We start from the raw sequence: 24930 nt of genomic DNA on the forward strand, positions 1-24930 counted from the left end.
GGGTGGGGGATTTAAATAAACTTGCACCATTGTTTTGAAACGGCTGTGCTGCGAGATTAGGGTACATACATAACTCTCAAGAGCAGGAATGTCACCAATTTAAACGAACATCCACATTTAATTAGATAGTCCATCCTTCTCAGAGTTGGAAATCAATCAAATACCATATAGTGAAACCCAATTTTGCATGTTTTTGTATATATGTTGAACTTCTTTCGCCCTGTACGTATCCAACTGCGCTAATCGGAGGTGCGGGGGAAGGCCAACAAACTAAACACAAAAAGCAGTTCTAAACAAATGAGTTTTCAATGTAGATGATGTAAAAGTGCATAGCTCCAGTGGCTTCCCAATATCGGAAGGAAGAGCCTTCCAGACGGCCGCAGAGTCACTGGCAAATGAACGGAGGACCCGTCAAACTCGTTACACTTGAGAGCCCAGTTTAATCACGGGTGACTGCCTAGATCCAAACCAAGGACCTCAGTAATGCCGGCTCAGCGCGTCTGACCCTTGAGCCGCCCCGTCTCCTCCATTAGAGTGCTCTTAAATCACGACCATTGAAAACTGTTGTCTCTTTTGTCAGTCGAACAAGCTGACCGTCCTCTGCCCGCTATGAAGGAGGACCGTTTAAACGAACAAAAAAGTACGGCACAGTATTAATTGTTGAGGCAGTGTTAATGATGATGATGGTGGTGTTGCAGGTTGTCGTTGTTGTCGTTGTTGCTGGTTAATGCGTCTCGCGTTCTTGTGTCACGGTTTTTTCGAAGACAATTTTGGGGTAGAGGCTCTGTGGCACCCGTAGGATGCGGGTGAGATTGAGCTTGTCAAATCTTTTATCAACCCCAGCCAGCGATCGTTGCTCAACACCTCATGAGCCTACATATCGTAGTTGACTAAGCCTTAGTGTTTACAATCATGCCGTATGTATAGATTTAATGCGCGGCAAAAAACTTGCTCTACTTCAAACATAACTACTCCTCTGCCAATTGAACAAATGAAATGCACGGCTGTTGTGAGAAAATATCATGTATATTTTTTCAACAGATTAATGCAAATAAACACATTCGCTTGAACGATATTTTAACTGATCGTTTTAAGTAATGACAGCACCAAAAAGAAATCTAATTGCCACATTTCGTTACAAAACCGAGGCCCTTACTTTAAATGCATGCATCATAAATGTCCCGGAAATGTAGGGAGGAGGAGGAGGAGAAAGGCAATTAGTGATCTGCAAAGCAGGGCTCCACGCTGGAGATGTTTTTTTGTCACCAACCCTGCGTAGACATTCCAGTCACGAACTCTCTGTTCAGCGCGATGCCATTCATGCCTCAATGACTTTCCTACGAAGCTCTTTAGTACTAATGAAGGCAAGTCAGGCACATTTTTTTTTCTTCATAAAAAACGAAATACGTACTGTATACGATGTTATTTGAAGACAAAAAACATGCTAGCAACTTCCGCTCATGATTACCCGCAAAATCACTCGATTGGGATTACGCAAAGCAAGCGTGGCAGCCCCGTACGCTGTGAAACCTTGGTAGGACCCTCTTAAAAGAACAGTAGCGAGGTTTGGTGAACAGAGACTCAAGCGAAACATTTAACATTATATCTCTCTGGCTCCAGAATGTGTGATACATTGGCCAATGTGTCAATTTCTAATGTATTCTTGTTATACCTTTATGACAACCGTCGTTTAGAATCTCTCTCCATCTGTCTGTCGTCATTTTTTTTTACTATTTCATTTCTCTTAAGTCTATGAACTCCTGCAACAACAAGGGAGTGTTTATTGCTGTGGCTGTAATTTTGAACAGGCATGCTGTGTATTGAGATAGTGTGTTAACTCATGCGGGGAATGGAACTATTTCCCTTCCATTGTTTATGTTACTGCTGCACTCCTCATTGCTGGCATCGGCAGTTTTATAAGAGCTCGACAAAAGAAAATGGACGTTAAAAAAGATGCAATAAAATTGTTACGGGAGTTGCTCAATGGCGTACTGTACGAGATTCTGCTCATTTTCCACATGCACGCATTCGTTTGGGACCATCTTAATACCTAAAACTTGACGACCTCCGCTTGAAACGTTTCGCAATTTGTGCGTGTCACAGTGCACATCTCCTCGACATCGATTAGCCAAGGGCCATGACGAATGAACATTGCGTTCTTATCAAAGGGCTGAAACTCAATTCGGACTCTTGTTTTATGACCTTCAATACATGTTACAAAACACAGCGGTCCTCTGTGGAAGGCTAATTATAGGCACTGTGAATGAAGTTCACTTGAACAAGTGCCTTGCATTGCTGCCCCAGAGGGGTTTTGAACTGAAAAAAAAGACAATTCCGGTGCAATGTATTAGGGGACCCCACTGTCAATTTTCAGTCGAACAATGACTCCGCTTCTGTGTTTGCATGGTGGCTCTGTTATTTATACCGAGTCTACAACTTCACATCACTGGCAGAGCGAGTAGACAAAATGTGTTTTGGTGGTGGTGTGTGTGTATCACTTTCCATCAAGCCTGACCAACAAGCATCGATCGTGCAAAAAGCCAAATCCTGCAAACGGCGGCAAAAGGCGATGACTTCGATTTATCGGCCGCTGCGTTATAGCGTCCGCCAATCGGCTCGTAGAGACAGAGAGCAGACGACGCCAGTGGCTTGCGTGAAAAAGGCGGCGCAGCCATTCGGAGATAATTAGTTACGGCCTTCAAATTTAACCAAGACACCCGAATGCAATTTACAAACGCTCACGAGTGTTGGCATCGTCATCGCTCCGAATAGGAGTTAACCAAACTCTCGCTCGCTCGGCTCGGCTGAGGTCTCCAACAGAATGACGAGTGGGCGATGGGGAATCCCACGGTGGGTTTTTTTAAATGAATGCCCGCGTGATCTCAGCCGCAGGGCAAAACGAGCGGCGAGAAATTGTGAACTTTCCAATGGCGAGCGATCGTTTGTTGAGAAACCTGCAGGTGATTGAGACAACCGCGCCCACCCACCCACCCACCCCCCAGACATGGGGTGACAATGCACCTTACATCAACTTTACATCAACCACAGGCGCTGCTGCCGCTGCTGCACTCATCAAAACCGCTCGCCACGTGCAAACTGGCGGCAGTGGCAGCAAAGGCAATGGAGCCAACCAACCAGTGGGACCTATGCAGCTTTTATTGATTTTTTTTCAATTCCCTCCCCCCCGCCCCCTGTCATAGTTTGACATTTCAGAATTGTAATTGAATCACGGGAGGCTTCACAATCAGTCGGTTTGCGGTTTTAAAGTCCAGAGGTGAGCACTTCCACTACCAAGTTCCGCACACACACACCTACCGCCCCCACCAAAAATACAAAAAGCCCAGCACGAATGGACTTTAATGAGGGCTATACAGCTCGAACGCTTTCAGAAACGCGCCTCCAGCTACACAGACACTCCAGCTGAGTCTGCAGGAGAGAGCGAGAGAGAGAGAGATCGCGTGACCTGAGACCAGAGGTGCAACGTGAAGAACCTGGAGACTGCAAAGCAACGTGGGGGATGTCTTTGTGTGGCCCCATCGCGATTCTAATGGTCGTCCCTGGCGAACAAAGCCACTTTTTTTTTGTGTGGCCACGGGTGACCCAACAACTTGTACTGGACGTGTTGTATCGTGGGTCATGCGCTTTCCACTACTCCCCGTGCCCTCCCCAATCCTTTGCTCAACCCAACGGGCGAGAACATTGTTCAAGGATGTGTCCCTTCGGTTCACACAAGGGGCTCGCAGATGGAATGATTTTTTGTTTTGTCCAAAATGCTCGCTCATTTTGACGCTACAATGACAGTGCCCACTGAGGGCGGAGCAAAATGCATCGCTTGTTCGAGTAATATTGGATCATATTCTTAGGTTTTTTCGGTAAAGTCACGTAGGTCAAAAAACATTAAAAAGTAAAATAAAATAAAAATCACGACGTTTCGGAGGCAACACAAGCCACGACAGCTGTATAAAGTAAATGATTCACTTTATACAGCTGTCGTGGCTGTGACGGTTCCACCTGAAGACGGAAGCTTGCGTTTCCTCCGAAACGTCGTGATTTTTATTTTTATTTTATTTTACTTTTTAATGTTTTTTGACCTACGTGACTTTACCGAAAAAACCTAAGAATATGAATCATTGCAGTCACGAAAGCTTCAAATCTAGAATTAATATTGGATCCTTGAGTTCACGGATACACGCATTGGATTTTGCGTGCGCGAGAGAAGAGGTGCGTTTTGTTCTTCAAGTCGTATATGGCGCACGTATTTGGTTTACGTCGATCCCCGCAGCCACGAGAGAGGTGCCACTATTCACCGCGACATTCATAGAAAATAATTGATTGCTGAAACGAAATTGTGGAACCGAGGCAATGTGATGTGCATCAATCCGTCCACCACGCGTGGCTAATCAAAGAGCCAGCTTCTCCTAGTGTACTGGACAACATCTGTACTATCGCAGGACACCAATGAAGTGTAGCCTAACAGCTTGTTTGGGCCCTTCCTGCCGAAGTAAATTAAATCATGCATTTGCGATGTGATTTCCCAGTAAGCAACGGGAATCGCATTGCAGGCACTCATCGGTGCAGTGAGCATTGGTGACTACAGCCTTAACACACGTTTAGAGCAAGTGCTGTTAGCGAGCACCTATGGAGGCTGGTACAGCAACACGAGGATCTGGGGGATGGCCAACACCACGCCCGGCCGCCTTTGCCTCCCCAGTAATCATTTGAGTTTGAGTCAACTTAGGGGAGGCGCAGGACTGGTGCAAATATTCACAATTGTTATTGGTTCTGAGCGGGACTCAAACTTGGATCGTTGTGTTTGTAGGGTAGTGCGCTAACCGCTGCGCCACCGTCCCCCGCTACAACCAACACCACTACCATAAACATTGCTCCCACCACTTTTGAAGCCACTACCCTCAACCAACACCACCACCACCACCTTCACTACAACTGCTGCCATCACTAAGGCCAATACCAGCAACATGGGCGTTAATTCTTCCATCAAGATCAACACCACCACCAGCACTACCACTATCAACAGAGAAACCACCACAACCACCGGGACATTTGCAAGCCTTTGTTTTTGTTCTTCTTTTATAGCAGTAAGGTTATGATATTTCTGTGCAAAAAAACATTTTAAAAGGAAATATACGATTCTCTTTTAAACCAGGTCAGAGAGAGGGCATCACAGGACAGTTCAGTGTTTTAAAATGCCCTTTGAAGCAGATCACCACCATGTCGGCGATTTATTGAAATATCTGCGTGCCTTTTTCACTTTTACAAGGGATGGACTTAATATCAATGGACCTCTAAGCCACCGTCATTGGCAAGTCCTTGATCGGGCTAGTGAGAAAAAAAAATCCCTTTAAGCCTTTGTTAGCTTATTAAAGCAGTGTCAATACAGCAAGAGAACAGAGGAGTGCAAAAGTAAAGAAATCAAGGTTCAATAAAAAAGATATAAATTCTCCTATCTGATCTTTGGCACTGGGGCGTGTGCACCGCATGTCGTGTTTAATTTTTAAAGATGAGAAATGAGATTGTAATCCTATAACTGGTGACTTGACAGGAACCATTTTGTGTTACCAATTAACCCCTCCGAGGTTGGCGTGAAGCTGCATTCACACACATCTCTCTGTCGAGAGGAGTACAGAATGTAGGTTTTTAACCCACATTGTAGGTTTTTAACCCACATTCTCTTAACTGGCCGAACATCCAAAGTAGGAGTACCATTCAGCAAACGAGTTTAGAAAATCCAAGAAGGCTTTTGCGAGAAAATTAAGGAGAATGATTACTCCAAATGGTGCCCAAGATAATGAGATTGGAAAAAAAATAGCATTTGCTTGGCTGCATTCAAAGCAGGCATAATAAATGGCATATGGTAATAATCAATGCTGCATGGAGTATTGATGTTTTAGGCATACTTTCTCATTTAGAGTCATCAAAATTGAGTGAATACCTTAATTAATTTTAGATGGAAAACATTGTGAAACTTGGCATTCTGCGTTTAATAAAACAATTGTCCAAATCAGCCATTATCTTCCCATATATATTTTTTAAAAAGGTTATTTCCCTAATTAAATGCTTATTGCGCTATCGTTACCATGTCACCAGGTGAAGCATCCATTCTGCCTTACCGCAAGTGTTAAGGAACATAGATCCCTTGAGTTGACCACACACCCAGGGTCATACTGTTCCAAAAACCCTGCTGCAACGAAATGTTTTCTGGATGGCAGCCAAATTAAGTGAAAACTTAAAATTCCGTGCGATGACTTTCATATGAAATCATCTTTGAGCCTTATACGTAAGAACGCAGTTTAAATCCGTGTGGCTGAAACATGTAATTGAGCCGCGGATTTCAGCGGCGTGGGCTCACCGCCTTGAGCCATGGACCAGTCTGGCCATCTCACACACCATGTCTTCTTAAAAGGGACATTCATTAACAGCACGATACATCACATATATTTTTCTTTTATCTTCAAAGTTCTACTTGTTTTGGCATAAATACAACCGCTGCATTACCTTTCAGTTTGTCAAAAGCAGGCTAGCGCAAGCCCCGTGCCAAATGTGCGAATGGAATACCTGCTGCGTTGCAGAAACAACTTGAAAACAAAACACGAAGTGGTGCGGATGATTAATGTGGCTGAGCACTTGGTGTGGCATTGCTGTTAAGCATGGCAAATTAATTAATCTTATTATTATTTAAATCCTAATTAACACAATGTTTCAAGGTATGCTGTAACCACATGACAGCGCACGGATTATGTAATAATGTATTGCATGAGTATATGGGGGCAGAGATTGATTGAAATGGGTAGTATCTGAGCATACCTCCTCCCTATTCCCAAAAACATTGAATTATGCACTTTAGAAGGAGATTAGTAAGACAACACATTCAATTGTGCAATGATAATGAATGTAATAATTGGTTCTTTACCCTTCTATCTGGCAACAAAACTGACACCTTTTTGCAAGGAGTCATGTTTGCATAGACCGCAATACCTGCAGTCATAAATACAAACAAAAGACATAACTCTGATAATGTGCACTGTCCTTGAAGTTGATTGGTCCACACCCGAGACAGCTTTCCTTCGAGCCTAGTCTCATATGGGTTGGACCAGATGACGCCAAAAGGCGCACAACTCAATATTTTTACTGGCAAATGAGGTCCCCATAGTGTAGATGCTTGCCCCGAGCTCTCATACTCTGATGGTGCATTGTCCTTGAGTTGTGCGCCTTTTGGCGTCATCTGGTCCAACCCATATGAGACTAGGCTCGAAGGAAAGCTGTCTCGGGTGTGGACCAATCAACTTCAAGGACAGTGCACATTATCAGAGTTATGTCTTTTGTTTGTATTTATGACTGCAGGTATTGCGGTCTATGCAAACATGACTCCTTGCAAAAAGGTGTCAGTTTTGTTGCCAGATAGAAGGGTAAAGAACCAATTATCATATTTTTACTGGCAAATGAGGTCCCCATAGTGTAGATAATGAATGTAGTTGGTGATGTCTAAATCCCACGTTTAGAAAACAAAGCATATACAAGCCAAATAAACAGCTTTAGCTGTTTACACCAGGAGTCAAAGTCAAATCGACCAGGGCCTGACTCAAGTTTTGGCAGACGATTACAATTAATGCAACATTTGGGGGAAAGGTGCTAACGTCTTGGCCTCTAAAAAAAATCACCAAAGTAATTTTGTTAAGATTGTGAATTTGGCCGAGGTGGCTGGACCCCTCAGTAGTCGGAATAACTGAGCCAACACTGCTGAGATCCTGGGATTGAACCCGGTCAGCCACAAGTTGTAAAACGATTTGGTGTTGCACTTCATTTAACTGAAAATCTATCCCCAAGAACTTAGAAATGTTGGTTTTGATTGGCAGGCGAGGAACGTTCTTTGCATGGCGCGAGAAGGCGTGCCCTGGGTGTGGATAAAGAGACCTACGGAAGTGACCTCAGAAGTAGTTCTGCGACATCAACTTCTGGAGCCATTATTTGATGCAGAGTGAACGCAGTCTAAAATAAATATGCGTAGGATAGCTGGGAATGTGAAAAATATGAGACATTTTGATTCACCTGCTGGAGTCATAACATCTCACATTTTACATTCAACATCTCATGTGGTCCAACCGATTCCCTTGGCCTGTAATGTGTCCCTTCTCAAATGGGCATGGGATAGTGCTCATCTCCATCAACAGCCTGAGTTGTGTTGATAACGCAACATTTCAATGGAATGTGACTTCCCACTGAGATTAAAACTTGCAACCATTTGATTTAAAGTTGCACACAGTAACCACAGTGCAACTTGGCTGGTTGGAGATGGAGTAAGCTTGCACGATTTAACAACGTTCCTAATTTTCACAACTTGGTTAGAGTTCACTGAAATGGCATCGGCAGATTCAGATGGGAAAACCCCAATAAAAGTATCAGAGAAACGATTATTATTACATTTTCAAAGTTAATCTAAGCAATGCATATTCAGAGATTCCTCGCTTCACATCGTCATCCTTTCGCTCGTGAATCGTTTCTATTTCAGCAAAACTGTACAACAGAAGGCCCTGCCCCAGCTTCTCTCGAAATGGGGGGGGGGGGGGGGGGCATTATAGCTATTGTGTGAGGGGCGGGGGGCACCAACACACAGTAGCGTGGAGCATAGTATCGACAAGGCTAGATTATTGCAACTCACTAACTCTACGGGACGTCTGACAATAAAACTAATTTACCAAGCTGCAGTGTGTACAAAAGTCCCTGGCACGTGTCGTGACGGGTACTGCAAGATCCGACCATGTCCAGCCAGTGCTCGCTGAGCTGCATTGGCTTCAAGTTGCCGAATGAACACGTGATAAGGTCGCATTAATTACACTCAAAGTGCTTGCCACAAATGAACCACGATGCCTTGCTGTTCTCGTCAAGGAGCATAAACCATCACGTGAACTCCGGTGATCCTTGCAGCAGCAGCTTTTGGCTAGCCATCGAACAAAGGCAGTCACTGCATTCACTGATTCGCGCACTTTCAGATGTGCTTCTGCAGCCATCTGGATCGCTCTTCCTTCCAAAATTAGAAAGCCACTGGAGCTATGCGCTTTTTCAAATTTAGATTGAAGACTCGTTTCTTTAGAACTGCTTTTTGCGTTTAGTTTGTTGTCCTTCCCTGCACCTCCCATTGGCACAGATGGCTATTAATGTGCGAAAGAAGTTCAACTCAACATACGTACATTGTGCCACTAACGAGAGTGACATTCTGGCTGTTGCTTGATGAGTTTCGTTGTGATTACTGGCGAAACACAGTACTCGAATTATAAATGTCGTGGGTTTACTCTCCAAAACACTGGTGTGCTGAACTAGTAACTAACTGGCATGTTTGTTTATGTAAACACATTTTACCAATTGGCTGTGTCAGGTAGGGGCGGGTTTAACGACACATTTATATTTACGTGATCTAACCCCCCCAAAAAAAACCTGGATTATGGGCAGAGGAGTTGTTGCGCACCAGAGAGGTAGTGGGGTGGGGATACAGTAGTAGGAGTAGGGGCGGGTCGGTATCATGAAGATCAAAATCCCTCTAACCCAAAGAAACCTCTATTATACCGACTATAATCACCCAGGAGTGTCTGTACTTAACGCTCGTGACGTCACTCCACGTCAACCAGCCCCCCTCATTAATAATCATGAGCAGGTGACGTCCTCCAAATGGACACCCCCCCCTATTATTACCTACTATAATGAGCCAAGAGTGTCTGTTTGCAACGCTCGTGACGTCACTCTACGTCGACCAGCCCCCCTCAATAATCATGAATGGGTTAAGTCCTCCACATGGACACCACCTCATTAATAATCATGAGCAAGTGACGTCACTCCACATCGACCAGCCCCCCTAATTAATAATAATCATTATAAGGTGACGTCCTCAAAATGGACACCCCCCCCCATTCATAATAATTAGTGGCTGACGTCACTCCACATGGGGGGCCGAGGCGCCTCCTCCCCCCTCCTCGGCGTCAACTCACAACCCTCACTACAAAGGCAGAACCCTCACGTCACGCGATCTCCTTAACGCTACTGAGACATCGAAGTAAAAAGGACGTCATGATGAACAAGGGATTTTAACCTTTACATGAAACAAGTCTGTGTCACTGCGCCCTTACAAATTGCACACGAATTGATGCAATGAATATATCACGTCGCGGTCTGATTTTTGCTTGCAAGTTTCAGATTTACTGCAATACACCCGTCCTTGGACGGGCAAAAGGCTAGTGGATAATATTTGTCACGAAAGCCTACGCGTTGAAGAGAACTTGGGCGGACCAAAGGGACAACTGGTGGTGCAGGACCCACCAAAAGACACCCCCTCGTGGCAGCCCCGTCTACAACCGTTCCTTTTGCATGCCTTGTGAATTCCGATGATGGGTAATGCATTTCGTTTGGCAGACACTGCTTTGCAGGAGGGTGTCGCGAGAAGATACGACAACATTTGCATACGAACCTCTAGGCTGTATCGCTTTGTTAAACGAGTTAATTTCTCAAGACTCCATTTGATAAAAAAAAAATTGGAAGAGGGGTTCACAGCATGTAACATCAAGGGAATATATTCCATATTTGATGAATGCAATAATTAAATGCTTATCGATATCCGGATCATGGAAGTGTTTCCATTGCTTCCAAATGATTTGAACGTAATTAAAAGACACGAAGATGCATTCATCAAAGATCACTGACATTCTAATTATCCAAAGTCCAACAACTCGTACCTTGCACGCCCTTGCCGCGGTCATGAGCCACATCCTTGGGAAGGCACCCTGGCCTCGGGCAATCATCCGTCCTGCTGGCGAGTGGAGACGCCGGGAGGGTAACCGGGAGGGTGCTGCACGCACAAGGAAGCGCAACAGACAGCTCCCCTCCATGGGCACACTGCAGACGTGGCCCCAACACCACACATCCGAAGTTTCCACTCTCCAGCCACGAGCACAGGACCCCGCATCCCCCAGCTGAAGTGACGGAACCCAGCACATTGTCAAGCAGCAGGAAATCAACCGATAATTCCGAGTCGCCTCCCGCGGGGCCAAGACGCTGGTCCTCGCGGCCGCTAATCCTGGAGATCTGAACCTCTACGTCGTCAGCGTTGGAGCGCAGCAGCAGCAGCGGCGAGAGAGCGTTCGTGGCCGGCGAGCACGGCTGCAGCACGTCCCCGCCGGTGCCCGGTGCGGTCCAGGCGGAAGACGTCCCATTGCCGGCGGGCAAATGCAGGTCGAAGCTGCGGACCGCGACACGGTAATCCCGGCAGCTCTCTTCGTCGCTGGCGGCGATCTTCAGGAAGACCGAGTACTTGGTGGGATCCGGGTTGTGCACGATCCACGTGCAGCTGCCATCGCCGCCCCGCGTGCCGATCTCACGCGAGCCGAACGAGCCGCGCAGCGCCTCGCCGATGGTGGAGGAGCACGGAGGGGTCGAGGTCGCCGTGCTGGAAGTGCGAAGGAGAGCCGTGAGGAGGAGGAGGCCGGACAGCAGCGCGTGCAGGGCCGCCCAAGGAGGACCAAGCCAGGCGGGGCTCATGCTTGGTCATCGCAACCTTGTGGAACAGAAGAAGAGGGGGGGAGATATGAGTGATGCCAAGTGCTCATGGGCAGCAAAACAGCATCGGATATAACGTCGACCTGTGACAAACACCTGTCTGGGTTTGATCTAGAGAGGTGTTTGGCATTTGACATATTTGTTCAGGTGGCAGGAAATTGATTTCTACCAAGATATGGTGATATTGTGTTGAACTCTATTGTAGGATACTGCACGGTGTTGATATACCTAGGCTGATTGAGAAATATGCCTGGGTTTGATCTCCTGGAAAAAGTGGTAACCCGAGGCTGGATGAGTATGTTAACTGTAAGTAATACAAACTGGTGAGCATGGCTTACCAGATTAAAACCAGGTCTTATTTAGTTATCGCACTGATAGACAACAATAGGCGTCTTGTAAACATACTATCCCCTGGTGTGGACGCATGGGAGTGTATTCATGCCCTCGTACTCAGATCAGCATGGTGCTCATCTTTGTTCGTAGTTCTGAGCCAATGGTGAAACATTCCACGTTCCTATGGCAGTGAAGAATATTTTTTCCCGGTAATACAACCTCTGTCGTTTTCGATATACTGGTGGTGGATTTTACACGTTGGGTGATGATGTCAAAATGCATTGGTGTGCATGTGCGACTGATGAAAAGACGAGGTTTTTTATGCATTCCTCACAACACACTCTAACCAAGTTGCCCTTAATGCACCAAATCTCATCGGACCACAGAGGTCTTAGCATAAATGTGCCTGATTAGTACTTGGATGGGAGATTGCTTTGGACGAGCATGTGTTCTAAAACAATTATTACCATTTTTATTTTACCAGGTAAGGCCCAGTGAGCTGCATAGCTCTTTTTCAGGAGCAACCTGGCCACAAATGATAGCTCAACAAAGTGTCTTATCACTTGGAAATGTATAGCAGCCAAATACTCTAAACTCACGTTGATTCTAAACGTGAAGGGAAAAACCGGAGAACCTGGAGAGAAATTCACACGACCACGGGAAGAACATGCAAACTTCAAATATATAAGCATCAGGGTCGGGATCGAACCCGTGACCTGTGTACCGGGCGAGGTAGTTAACATCTCACCACCGTTCTAGACTTGCTCTGCAAGGTTGGCAGGAGATGGCAGCAGAACAACAAATTATTAAACGCATGCACGTGGATCTTTGAGTATGATATATTCATGTGCGTAGGCTTTCTCCGTGTCCTGTGATTTCCTCCCACACGAAGTCAAACGCTCATGAGTGGAATTGGCAAAACATCGCAATGCTGGACCCTTCTGGGAAAAAAGTACTGAGACTCAGGGAGGCTTACTGGGTAAGTGACAGGCATTATTAGAATATTAATACATATTAATTCACTGATAAAGCATAGCTAAGATTTCATACTGGTAGGAACCTCCTGGATACACCAGCCCATATGGGGATTATTGTGTCCGTCCGTCCGTCGTGCATCCAAAAATGGGAGGGGTGGGGCTGGGTGGAGAGGGGAGGGTGGGGAGGGGCTGGGTGGGGAGGGTAGGGAGGGGCTGGGTGGGGAGGAGAGGGTGGGAGGGGAGGGGTTGGGTGGGGAGGGTGGGGCTGGGTGGGGGGTAGGAGGGGTGGGGCTGGGTAGGGAGGGGCTGGTCACCCCGTGGTGTCCTTATAAAACTCAACGTTTAACCTATTCACGCCGGCTTGTGCCCGCCCTCACAGTCGGGCATATTTGCGGAATACACCACGCGGCCGTTGACCCTGGCCATTAACCGAGCAACCCAACGTTCCTACCAGCTCCCTCCGCAGGAATGTGTTTATTGCAAACAGACAGATGTGAGAATTAAGTAGTGATGGTGTAAAGGATTCGCTGTGGTGAATGTAGCGACCACTGGTGGCTACAGGACTTACATGAACCCATTACATACAACAAATTAATATTGAAAAAGATGGCATCTTGCACAAAGTATTTGATGAATGTGTAACAAAGTGTTGTGAGACCCTTATTCAGTCGCAAGCACTCTGACCACCGTGCAATGCAGCAGCCTACTTTACTTTCTATACTTGATTAGCCAAACAAGTAATTCCGGTGTATTTACGATTATATAATTGGGTGTACGATAATGTCTAATTGCCTGATATTGTATTACTCCTATGACTAGCTACAGACAATTGTAGCTTGAATGAAGTATTTCAATTACATTTTAAATGCATGAAAGGCACCTTTCAAACAAATATTCATATCTGTTCCTCTCTAGATTTTTTTTAAAACCAAAAGTTAATTTAGTGATACAATACGAGAAATGTGTTTGTGTTGTTATTTTAAAGATGAACCATTGCAAGATAAAATGTCTCGAAAAAGTCGAGATGGCACAGATTTAAAATGAGATGACCACCGTGCAGGCTGGCTGCGAATGTAGGCAACAATTTTCGTTTAGTTACCGATCTAAATCACGACCGACCACATGCAGGAGACTCAATACAGTATCGATCTAGTCGAGCGCAGTTCATTTAAAATGAACTGCAACTACAGATGCTGCACGTAATCCCTCTTTTTTGTTGGTATTATATTGTCCTACAATACTCAGCACTGAAGAAAAGGAGCTTAACCTGCGTCATCCCGAACGCTGGGCCGAGTTAAATACTTCTTTTAGCAAAAGCATGTTTTGAGACATGCTGTCCAATGATGCATTGTGCACTCCTTCTGTGTGGACGCGCACGTTGAACTTATTCCGCACAGCACGTAGCCAACCGCGCTAATCGGGGGTGTGAATGCACAGTGCGCTGCCCTGAAACATGTTTTTGTTGCGAAAATGAATCTTTGTTAGGAAAATTCACACTCTTAAATTATATTTGGGCACCGCTCAACTGATTATAGAGGCCTTGAGCCCAGTGATGTTGGGGAACAATTTCAACGGAGGACAACCACTGTTGGCTTTCCTGCAATGCGGTACCTCTGGTCTTGTCTCAACAAAGATGATGGGTTCAATCGGCTCCCAACTGGGATTTTAACCCAAGAACCCCGGGTGCTCTGCCGCAGTGCCACCCAGTTGGTTAACTAAAGCTGGATACTAATTACAGTTGGTTTTCAGAGCATGACCATGCTCTGGCAGATGATTTGAGCTTGTTATGAAAGCATAGCTTGTATCGTTAATTTAATTTACTCTCTTGCTAATGTATATTACATCTTAGCTTTTATATTCCTCGTATGAATGCAACTTCGGGCTCTTGACCAATACAATCCATAAAATTTTAATGTCTAAAAAAAACTATATTTTCGCGGCTCATGCTAAATTTATAAACTTTTAAATTAAACGGTTCATTCAGCACTTTTTTCGTCACTAAAACATTTATCATGGCTGAATACGCTCCATCCGGTCATGGCTCTTCACGCGTATAATCGGTCAGGTCTGGTCATTTAAATTTATCAAGCATTTTGTTGATTTGGCCGTTTTCACAGAACGTGCATACATCACCGGAGTCGCCAGGCTTTCGTCACGGTTTCAATGCATGCACTTAACCCCCGAAGCGCATCAACCGGGATTCTATTGCATCACTCGCCATTATGCGGGCGCCACAGAAACTATTCATTATTCACATAATTGTGCAACTTGCGGAGTTTCTTTTTCGATTTAAAGCTTTCGTGACTGCAGGGATTCATCTTCTTGGTTCTTTCGGTAAAGTCACGTAGAAGGGCAATAATCAAATGATAGAAATAAAACATAATAAAATAATTCTCACGACGTTTCGGCCACAACGCAAGCAGCCGTCCTCAGGTGAAGACCAGGTCTGTCTTGCGTTGTGGCCGAAACGTCGTGAGAATGATTTTATTATGTTTTTTCATTATTATTTTATTATTTCCCTTCTACGTGACTTTACCGAAAGAACCAAGAAGTTGCGGAGTTTCGGTTCACAATTGTGCCCCCACCAGGAGGAACGCGTGCCCCGAATATATCCCCGAATAAAAATATGGGTTCCATGGAAGAACCCCGAACGTCGAACACAAGGGGTGACAGCAGCGGCACAAAGACGAAAGGCAAGTTGTTTCCATCTTGGGAACCCCTAAGAATTGAAAGAACCCCCATGAAACCCATGACTCATAAACCCACGTGGAACAGTGCGTACAGCGATCGACACAAGCGTGGAGTCGTGCGCAGCTTCCCTAAGTGAGGAGCTTTGTCTACTTCTGTGAGAGAGCTTTGATGGGCATTCGTTAAAGCTACAGTTCATTATATGGCGTGAATAACATCATCGTCTATTCGTGGAATAAACATGTTGCAAGATATTTTCACGGGGAGGTCAAAATTTAACATTTTTGAATGAGAAATTAAACAAACGTGATGACCTATGACAATGTCTAAAATGTAGCCTGACATCATATCTCCATACGGAAAATATGACAATCACGTAAAGAGTACCGTATTGTACAATAGTTGAAAGTTGACCTATTTAACAATCCTGGCACTGCCACTATTCAAACACTGCTCGGCTCACAATCAGAAGGCAGCAACTTCTAATCCCAGCCAGGGGGCAGGTCAAAACTAATACCACTTTGTGGTAAGTCAGCAGTGATTGTTATATCGAGAATGTAGAATAATTATCACCACTGGTTCAGAGTGGTCAATAGATACGATTTTCACCTCAACGCTTGTTTAAGCAGAGAGAACGTGTGCCTTTCACTTGACATTGGTTTTAAGAGATGCACTTCTTGATACTACATTAATATCCATCCATTGAATAATTGAATAAAACAAATTATACGGAATTACGTTTTGGATTGAACATTTGCCCTTAATTAAAACGCTCTCTCTATCTCAGCCAACTGTGAAAGTGTCTTCATAAAGAGACTAGTTTATTGTGATGAAACACACACACACACACGTGCTCTCGTTTCGAATTAATCGGATAGAAAACTACTCCACTGATGCTGTGACGTTCGAGGTTTGCCGGTCATTTCGTCTTCAGAGCACGTGTGCGTAGTAATGTATGCGGTATTCTTCTCCCCGAATTTATGGTAATGAGCCTTGCAGAAAAAAATATATACTCGCAAATGTCAATTCTTTTTTAAACTCGTGGTGATGTTCAGCTGGAATCCAGAACATTCACGCAAAAGTTAAAGTCACTGAATTGGAATACAATACATTGAAGCTGACGTCAACGTGCTGTCAATTGTTAAGTGCCCTTAACGTCTGTCGAACTTAAGAATTCCTGATTAAAAAGCATGGCTTGCATGAAAAAACGGGGAAATGTTCAAAGCAGCACGGGTGAATTAAATGTTAATTTTACAACAACAATAACAAAACTCAAACTGCTCAGCAACACTGCCTTAAAAAATAAACAATTCGGCAGCGTTTCAGGCAAAGGTCCTCTTGATCGCACATGAAGAAGAACCAGTTGCCTGAAAAATTGCCGATTATAATGTTTTCCTCTTCATCTAAGGCGGTGCTGTTGCCACAAACTGCTCATTGTGCTTGCTCACCACTGCCCGCTCGGCATCACCAAATCATTTGTCACATTTTCGTATTCAGTTTGACCTCCAACAATGTAGATGCTACTGGCTCAAGCTTCGAGTGGAGCCTCGTTAGAATGACTGCGCTGTGGTACAGGGGGGTATATCCTCCGCTACTGGACCGCATTAATGTGTTTTTTTTTCCTTTTCACAAATATATGCCTTATTATTATTCCCGGCTTCCAATCTCTGTGCCCATTGTGATTCTCCACAGCAGAATTTCATTACACGGAATTAAAATGGGATCCACGCATTGTGTGCGAAGATGTACGCAATTATGCATACACGTGAAAATGTGAACTGTACACCGCATACACGTGCAGCACACAGAATAGCCTGACTGTCGGGGCAATGCTGTTAGATAGCAGCACTGAACAGGGTACACGCACACCGCATGAAGGGGTGGTACGGCAAGCTCCACACGCAACCACCTTTGTCTCCCGAGCTACAATGGTTTACCTGCATCATGGTATTCACTGAAGGCCCCAGGAGAGGTTCTGAGAGCATTTGCCACTGATATTAGCCATGTCCGGAAATGAAACTGGGTTTGCAGTGCCTTCCGCAGCGTGTTGATGTTGCTCCCCACACGTCGACACACGTACACTGACGTACCAAGTGACCTAAGCCATACATGTGCGCATTTTGTGTTTGCGTCAATTTTAGGCCTGGGAGACAAAGGTGGCGACATTGTAGATGTGCAAAAAGTGCACAAATTAATCGATTTGCGTCGGTTATAGAATTCGTAATACGTGCATCAAATCACACGTCGGTGGGTGTTTACGCACCGCACCAGCTGCTAATTTTTAGGCTGAGTTGATGTAGAGGAGGCACAAGACAAATTCTGATATCACCAGAGAAGAGATATGAGCGATCGCTGGCAAGATAACTCAGGTGGCCCGTGTTCGTAGCGCTACACTTCGACGCCGCCGTCACCCTCGGCTTTGGGTACATTGCCGTGGGTGTCATAAACACGACCGCATCCACAAGCAGACACCTCAGTGGTGCTGAAACGGCAACTGTTTGGATTCTCCACACGCAGAGATGGCCCCGTGGACGTAAATCCCTGCAGCATGAGAGCTCCCACCATGAAGGTGACTCGAGTGGACTATATTTTGTCCTGCGCCGTTGCGTGTCTTCCCCCACAAAAAAAAAAAACACTGCGCCGCCCATGTCTGCGCAATAATCGAAGACCATTAGCGGGCAGCACCGCGAACATCCCAAGCCCGCTGTCACATTAATCCCGCCATTGTGGGGAGGCAGGGGGATCACTGCCTAGGCTACTGCTCCTGGAGGCAGGGGGCTCGGGTAGGGAGACGGTGGGGGGCGGAGAGAGATATTCTCGGGATGCGAAGTGCTGCTCAGATTTGAACCGCAAGGATCAGCGGATACAAATCGCGATTTTGCATCCCGGATTTAATGCATGCCGATCGGCTCAGATGCGGCAAGCAGCTTTTCAATGCGTCCGTGGTCAAACCCGCAAGAGAGAACGTGCCATGCGACCTCCTGATGTTGTTTTTACTTTTCTGTAGGCAAACAGAGGCATGTGGATGACACGATCAAAGTACACTGCCACAGCGAATGCTGTGATATATTCTCTAGCAGCAATGCTTTAGGTGCCACTCTTGACATCAGTGACTTGCTACTATTTCAATGATGGGATCTTAATAAGACGTGAAAAAAGGAAAACACACTATCGCCACAGTACGCAAGCAGCTTAGCCATGGTCGGAATCTATATAACATTTAAGTTGTCCTTTTCAACTGCCCATGATTAATGATACTCATTGACTAAATTCAATGCATAAGAATGCAATGCGTGGAAAGCCTGGCGGCTGGTGCCTGAACTCTGACAGGTCAAACACCACAATATGGGCACATTCACATGGGCGCCATTGTCTGGCCCAGTCTTCACCTGGGATTAGAAACTACAAACGGAGGATGGTCCCCTGAAGAGGATTTTGTAAAACAACACAAGACAAAATGCGCGGTCATTTTGTTCGTTGTATTCATGTGCAAAATACAATGTAAAGCATCCCAGAAGCCATAGAGTATAAAGGGGGGGGGGGGCAGGAAGTCGAGACGATGGTGAAATGTTCTCAAGTAAGTTTATGACCTCACTTCCGGGTTCTCGTTCAGGTGATTAAGTAATAGGGCTGGACTGGGGCAATATAGGAAATTGTTTTAGCATGCATTGATCTGTGCTAGCTCCCGACTCAATTAAAGAAAGTGTTGCAATACAATAATGAGCAGGGAGAGGGGGCGTTGGGGGGGGGGGAAAGTCTAGACTGATCAGAATTTTCTTCTGGATCGAATGATTTGTCTGGTTCGGTCTTCCTCACTCCACATTCACACTCACGGACAGGCTTTACTTGGGCGATATACGAGTACAATCTCATCCGTACTGTCAGTTGCCAAGTAGTACTCTGACCTTGAAACGTTGCCTGAACCGCTCATCGGAAGCACCGATAACAACTGCCCTCCAGTTTTGATTTCAAATATGGGTTTGCACGTGAGAGGAAACATGTTGATACTTTTAAGTGCCAACGAGCCTCTAAGAAAGAAACCCCCCCCCCCCCCCACTATGGGCAGCCAAACTAAGCCACCCAAACACAATATTCCGTCGAATAAGGCACACACACGGCAACTCTGGCCCTAGCACTCCTTTGCATGCCACTGTACCCGGTAGCTTACAAAGGGCATAAATAAATGCCGCTGTTCCTGCTATATACAGGGGTCTCTCGGTGACGTGTGATGAATACCCGCCCCCGCCCACTCGCTGTGAATCATGGCCATCTTCGCTCTCACTCGGGGCTCACGGGGCATTGAACTTCTGCGTGCATGCGCGCCTCAGCGCACAAGTACTGGCGCTTGCATTCAAGACCCCCACCCCCTCCCACCTCGCCACCAACACCCCCCCCCCCATCTGGTTACACAATCGCGCTTGCAACACAGCGACAAACGTGTAAAGGCCCCACGTTAAACCACAGCTGCTTCACATTCTGGCGGGTGGCTTGATAAAGCATCGGCTGCTAACAGAGGCCGCGACGCACTCAATCCACGAGCGGTCCATTCGGAGGAGGCGCATCACGTGTCTCAGATATTTGCTTTAAAGGCCGCCACGTGCTTTTTTACTCGGTGTGCTCTTCTCGCATTCGAAACATATCCTCGAGTGAATTTTCTTTCTTTCATATCCGTGACCCGATTATGTGTGAGAATTCGTTCATCCGCCGTTGGGAGAACCTGGTTCTCTTTTCCAAATATCCAGGCGGCGGGGGGGGGGGGGGGTGGCCATCCAGACCACGGAGAGACTGAGCTGTTTGGAAAATTCTTCCAATTATCCGGGGGTTATCTGTGGTCACGCCGCTCCCCCGACCCCCTAGGATTAACGAGTGGATCCCACAGTTGGAACCTCCGGATATTCAGAAGCAGGGCCTACCCGTCCAACCTGGTTTAACCCCAGATACATGGAGTTTTGACTGTTCTTTAGCCGAGTAACGGAAGCGTTAAATCTTAAAGTGGCAAAAAAAAACCCCGCATCAGATCTGCCCCTCGTGAAGGTTGTCATTCAGTGTCCATTGGTAACAATATTATGAGTGCAAGGGATATGCCCGTCGTTGTTGTTATTATTATCATCATTTCCCACACCTACCATTGAATGCATCTATTCTGGTGCTTTGACTGCTGCATTCAATTAACGCTCCGCATGTTTTCTTTCAAGCTGGCTTAGCCTCCATTCCCACGGGCAAAGTTACCTACGCTGAATTTGTCCATTTTAATTGAAAACCCATAAATTTACTTCCGACCCCTCTGGTGAATCAACATGTTTGTGGTGATGCCCATGGGATAACAAAAGGCCCCGACAGCCAACGATAGATTTTATAGCGTTCATGTGAAGTCACTGTTTACTTTGCAGTCATATTTGCCCAATCAACGTTCTTCAGTCCCGTTTAAGTCACGAATCGGTACCTTTGCGTTGCACGTTGTACGTCTGAATTGAGAAAGAAAAAAAACGTTGCTACATTTTCCGTGCTTGTTTTGTTACTTTTAAATACATTGCGGGGTAGGCATCGCATACAAATCCATTTCAATTGAATATAAGCGCTTGAATGACTTATCATTGTGGTGCGTTGGACTGGTGCACGGGTCTCGTTAACTCATTAACCTTAAACGTGTGCAAATAGAAAGAATGTATTTTCTCACGTACAATCATATGCATCTGTCGAAAGCATAACAATAACGTTAAATTGATTCATTTACGCATCATTACACCCAGAAGAGAATGCCTTGCCTGTTAAGCCTGGGTGTGAACGGGGTAGATGGGAGTGTATGGGGTGAGCTGGTGAGTGTGTGGATGTGTATGGAATGGTTGGGTGTGCACGGGGTGGGTGGGTGGGTGGGTGGGTGGCTGAGTGCGTGGGTGGGTGGGTGACTGCGTGGGTGGGTGGGTGAGTGCGTGGGTGGGTGAGTGCGTGGGTGGGTGAGTGGGTGAGTGAGTGGATGGGTGGGTGGGTGAGTGGATGGGTGGGTGACTGGGTGGGTGAGTGGGTGGATGGGTGGGTGAGTGGGTGGGTGAGTGGGTGAGTGAGTGGGTGAGTGGGTGGGTGGATTGGGTGGGTAAGTGGGTGGGTGAGTGGGTGAGTGGGTGAGTGGGTTGGTGAGTGGGTGAGTGGGTGGGTGGGTGAGTGGGTGAGTGGGTGGGTGGGTGAGTGGGTGGGTGGCGACACAGATTCGATTCCCACTCACGACCAACACCAGTGAAGATTATATCAAAACCAGTCCTGTGCCTCCCCTAGATCGACTTAGCCTCAAATTAGTACCTGGTGTGGTGTGTAAACATCGCCATTCGGGAGAAAAAGGCGGCCGGGAGTGGTGCTGGCCACCCACCCCCTGGTGTGCCGTGCCGGCCGAACAGCACTTGCCCCAACAGTTTGTTAAGGCTATAGGGGGGATCTTTGTCTTTGTGCATGGGGTGGATGGGTGTGTATGGATGGGGTGGGTGTTTATAGGGTGGGTGTGTATAAGGGGGGTGGATGTGTACGGTGTGTGTACGGGGTTTGTACTAGGTGTGTATGTATGTATGGGGTGGGAGGGTGGTTGGGGCAGGCAAGCCACATGTTTTTGCCCTATTAAATGGCCTTCACTGGCCCCCTCGGATATTCAACGTGGTCCCCCATTGCTACCTGTCCCCTCCAATTTACAAACTGTCCAGACGCTGCTGCTGTTAGGCACAACGTGTTATTACAGTGGAAAGCCAAGTTTGTGTCATAAAAATAACACATTCGCTACCAATTAGTATAAATGCATGAATTAGACTTCAATTTAATCACATTTCCAAATGACAACGTATCCTATCATGGGGAGCCGGGATTAATTACGGACCTATCCACACGTGACTAAAATGAGGATACATTAAATAAAAAAAGTAAAATAATTAGCTGAAAACATGTTCTAAATTACCTCCTAAATTTTTGAGTTAATGTGTACAAAACGAAATTTGAGAACTCTTTGCATGCATTTAACATGATACCTCCGGGGCAAGTCAAGCATTTTTGGCATTGACATACCCCAACCTAAACAGGTAAAGAAATGTTTGGACCTAGGACTCTCTCTCTCTCTGTCTCTATAGGGAAATGCAGCATGCATATCAATGGCTTCTCACGGGGATATAAATAGAACAATGATAACCGCATCCCATACTTGAAAATTGAGTAACGAGCACTGCACGCATGCGTTGATCAGCTGACGTGGAAGGATGGGCGATATCAGACCCTCAAGGCCCAGAGGTGCTCATTCATGATGCATGTGAAGGAGTGGATTTCGAATCGCTGCCTGGCTCATGTCAGTCATTCACTATCACTCATCAGGGATATTCATTGAACGTCCATCTACATACAAGAAATTCATCTTCACTGACACCATTGTCTATTATATTATGCATGGCCAATGAGCTATAGTATGGAGCATAAATGGGGTGGAGCGGTGGTGCAGTTGTTGGTGGACTGAGCAATGAACGTGAAGACCTGAGATACATTCTTAGCAACGGCTCTATATGAGCTGATCCCGGGACCAGCTGACACTGATAACCTGGTAAAACATGGTCAAATGTTGTTGAGCAGGCAAAGCATTAACAAGCCTCCATTCAGGATCAGATGAATAAAAGCCTATTATTAACGTCATTGTGGACGAATCTCCCAGTTCAACGTTCACTGGTCAATGTTGAAAATTCCACATTCTATTCTCATGGCAGAGACAAGGTTCTGTACAGGATGGCCACCGTTGACATCTCACATATCTGATACCGAATTCATCAACCCTGGAGGGATAATGGGCTCTGACCCCCCCCCCCCCCCACGGAACCCCCGCCCCCAATTCCAATTATAAGTCAAGCGCTCTGTCATGATGCCTGCTGGAGCACGTGATCGTACAGCTTTAAGTGTAACTCATCCACGTGTAAAGTATACAAAAAATACACGAGGATCATTTCCTCTGCACCTTTCCATCCGGAAAGCATCGGAGTTTTGACGCCGAGCAGGACCAAGAACTAATTATGGCCAAAAAAAAAAACGCTCAAGAGATGTGGACCTTTTTGGAGACTCTTATAATAATAGCTCAAATAAATTAGATGATAGCAATGCTGGTTGACATTACTCGGAGAAACGTGCCACGCCACACCCCACAGGGGGGCAATTGTTTTGATATGGTGCTGCCATGACCCGCTTGACGGGCGATCGGTCGATGACCATTTATATAAAAAAGGAGGGCCGACAGAATGGAGGTGTGATCTTGATTATGTTACACCTTGCAAATAAAACGATTGGCAGCGCATATACATCATCAATCTTCTCCCATAGGTTATACGGCATCGATTAGGCGGCGCAAGCACGCTCCGCCGTCCCCACGATATAAATAGCTAAGGTCTGGTAAAGTGTCAATTTTCCATGAGGGCAAAAAAAAAGTGTCTTTGAGTTAGGCAGCAAGGGGGGCCTTTAACGCCACGCTTGACTGTGAAATTAAAGAGCACATCTTCCGCGCACACTGTGGCTGGCATTAACTCGAATAATAACGCAATTAGCAACCGCGAGACGCCAAGGTATAATACAGTAAACGGGTTTGCTTAATTAGTATCGACAGGACTTCTCAAATACTGACGTGCAATCAACTGGGGAAGCGAGGTGTAAATCCATTTGCGTGACCGATGCACATGCTAACATTTTTTTAATACCCTTTGGATTTTTCATTTACCTGGGACTTAACCGGTAAAGAAAAGTTTTTTTTCGTTGTATAGTTTAATTTAATGAGCAACGAGTGTTTTCAGTTGGCAAATTTGCAACAAAAAAATACACCGACGCTGTTTTCCAAAGGTTTGCGACGTCCCTTGCCGATACTGAGTAGCAACATGTTTGATGGCACCACCGGTGTTAATCTGTGACAAAAGATTCCGACGCGGTCGTGGGCCAATTGACACACGTGCAATATTTTGTCAAACGTAGCACGTAATTAACTCACGCACGCTCAGATGAAACTCGGTGTGGACCGGCTCCTCTGAGAGTCTGAATGCCGCGAGTCTTAACACAAGTCTCCCTCGCTAACCTAATGAGCAAAAGGTATAAATGGAATGGCAATGGCATTGCTCCGAGCTAACAGAGAAAGATAGGTAGGCTTGGCAATAGAACAACATCACACATCAGGGTGAGAAATTGAGGTTATATAACTACAAAAGATTTCAATGCTGACGGGTTCCATAATTGCATTGCCTTCTGCGAGCCATGGACACAAACACCTCCTACACTGCGACCCTCTAAGATATTACACACAGCTCTATTGCCCGTTGGTTGCACACAGAGTAATTGTACATACAACAATCAAAATGAATACGTGGATTTGAGATGGAGGACAGTT

At 45.9% G+C, this 24930-nt stretch overlaps 1 protein-coding gene across 1 annotated transcript in view; it reads right to left on the reverse strand.

The window, feature by feature from the left end:
* Positions 1–24930, reverse strand: part of LOC133353066 (adhesion G protein-coupled receptor B3-like) — a 176243-nt gene that overhangs the window by 147651 nt on the left and 3662 nt on the right. Inside the window, 1 exon segment of the mRNA XM_061569166.1 lies at positions 10737–11554. Within this exon segment, the coding sequence (XP_061425150.1) occupies positions 10737–11538 (802 nt within the window). The 5' untranslated portion in view covers positions 11539–11554.

This window comes from Lethenteron reissneri, chromosome 42 (assembly GCF_015708825.2).
Source record: "Lethenteron reissneri isolate LAM-NWPU_2019-01 chromosome 42, ASM1570882v1, whole genome shotgun sequence".
In the NCBI taxonomy this organism is placed as follows: domain Eukaryota; kingdom Metazoa; phylum Chordata; class Hyperoartia; order Petromyzontiformes; family Petromyzontidae; genus Lethenteron; species Lethenteron reissneri.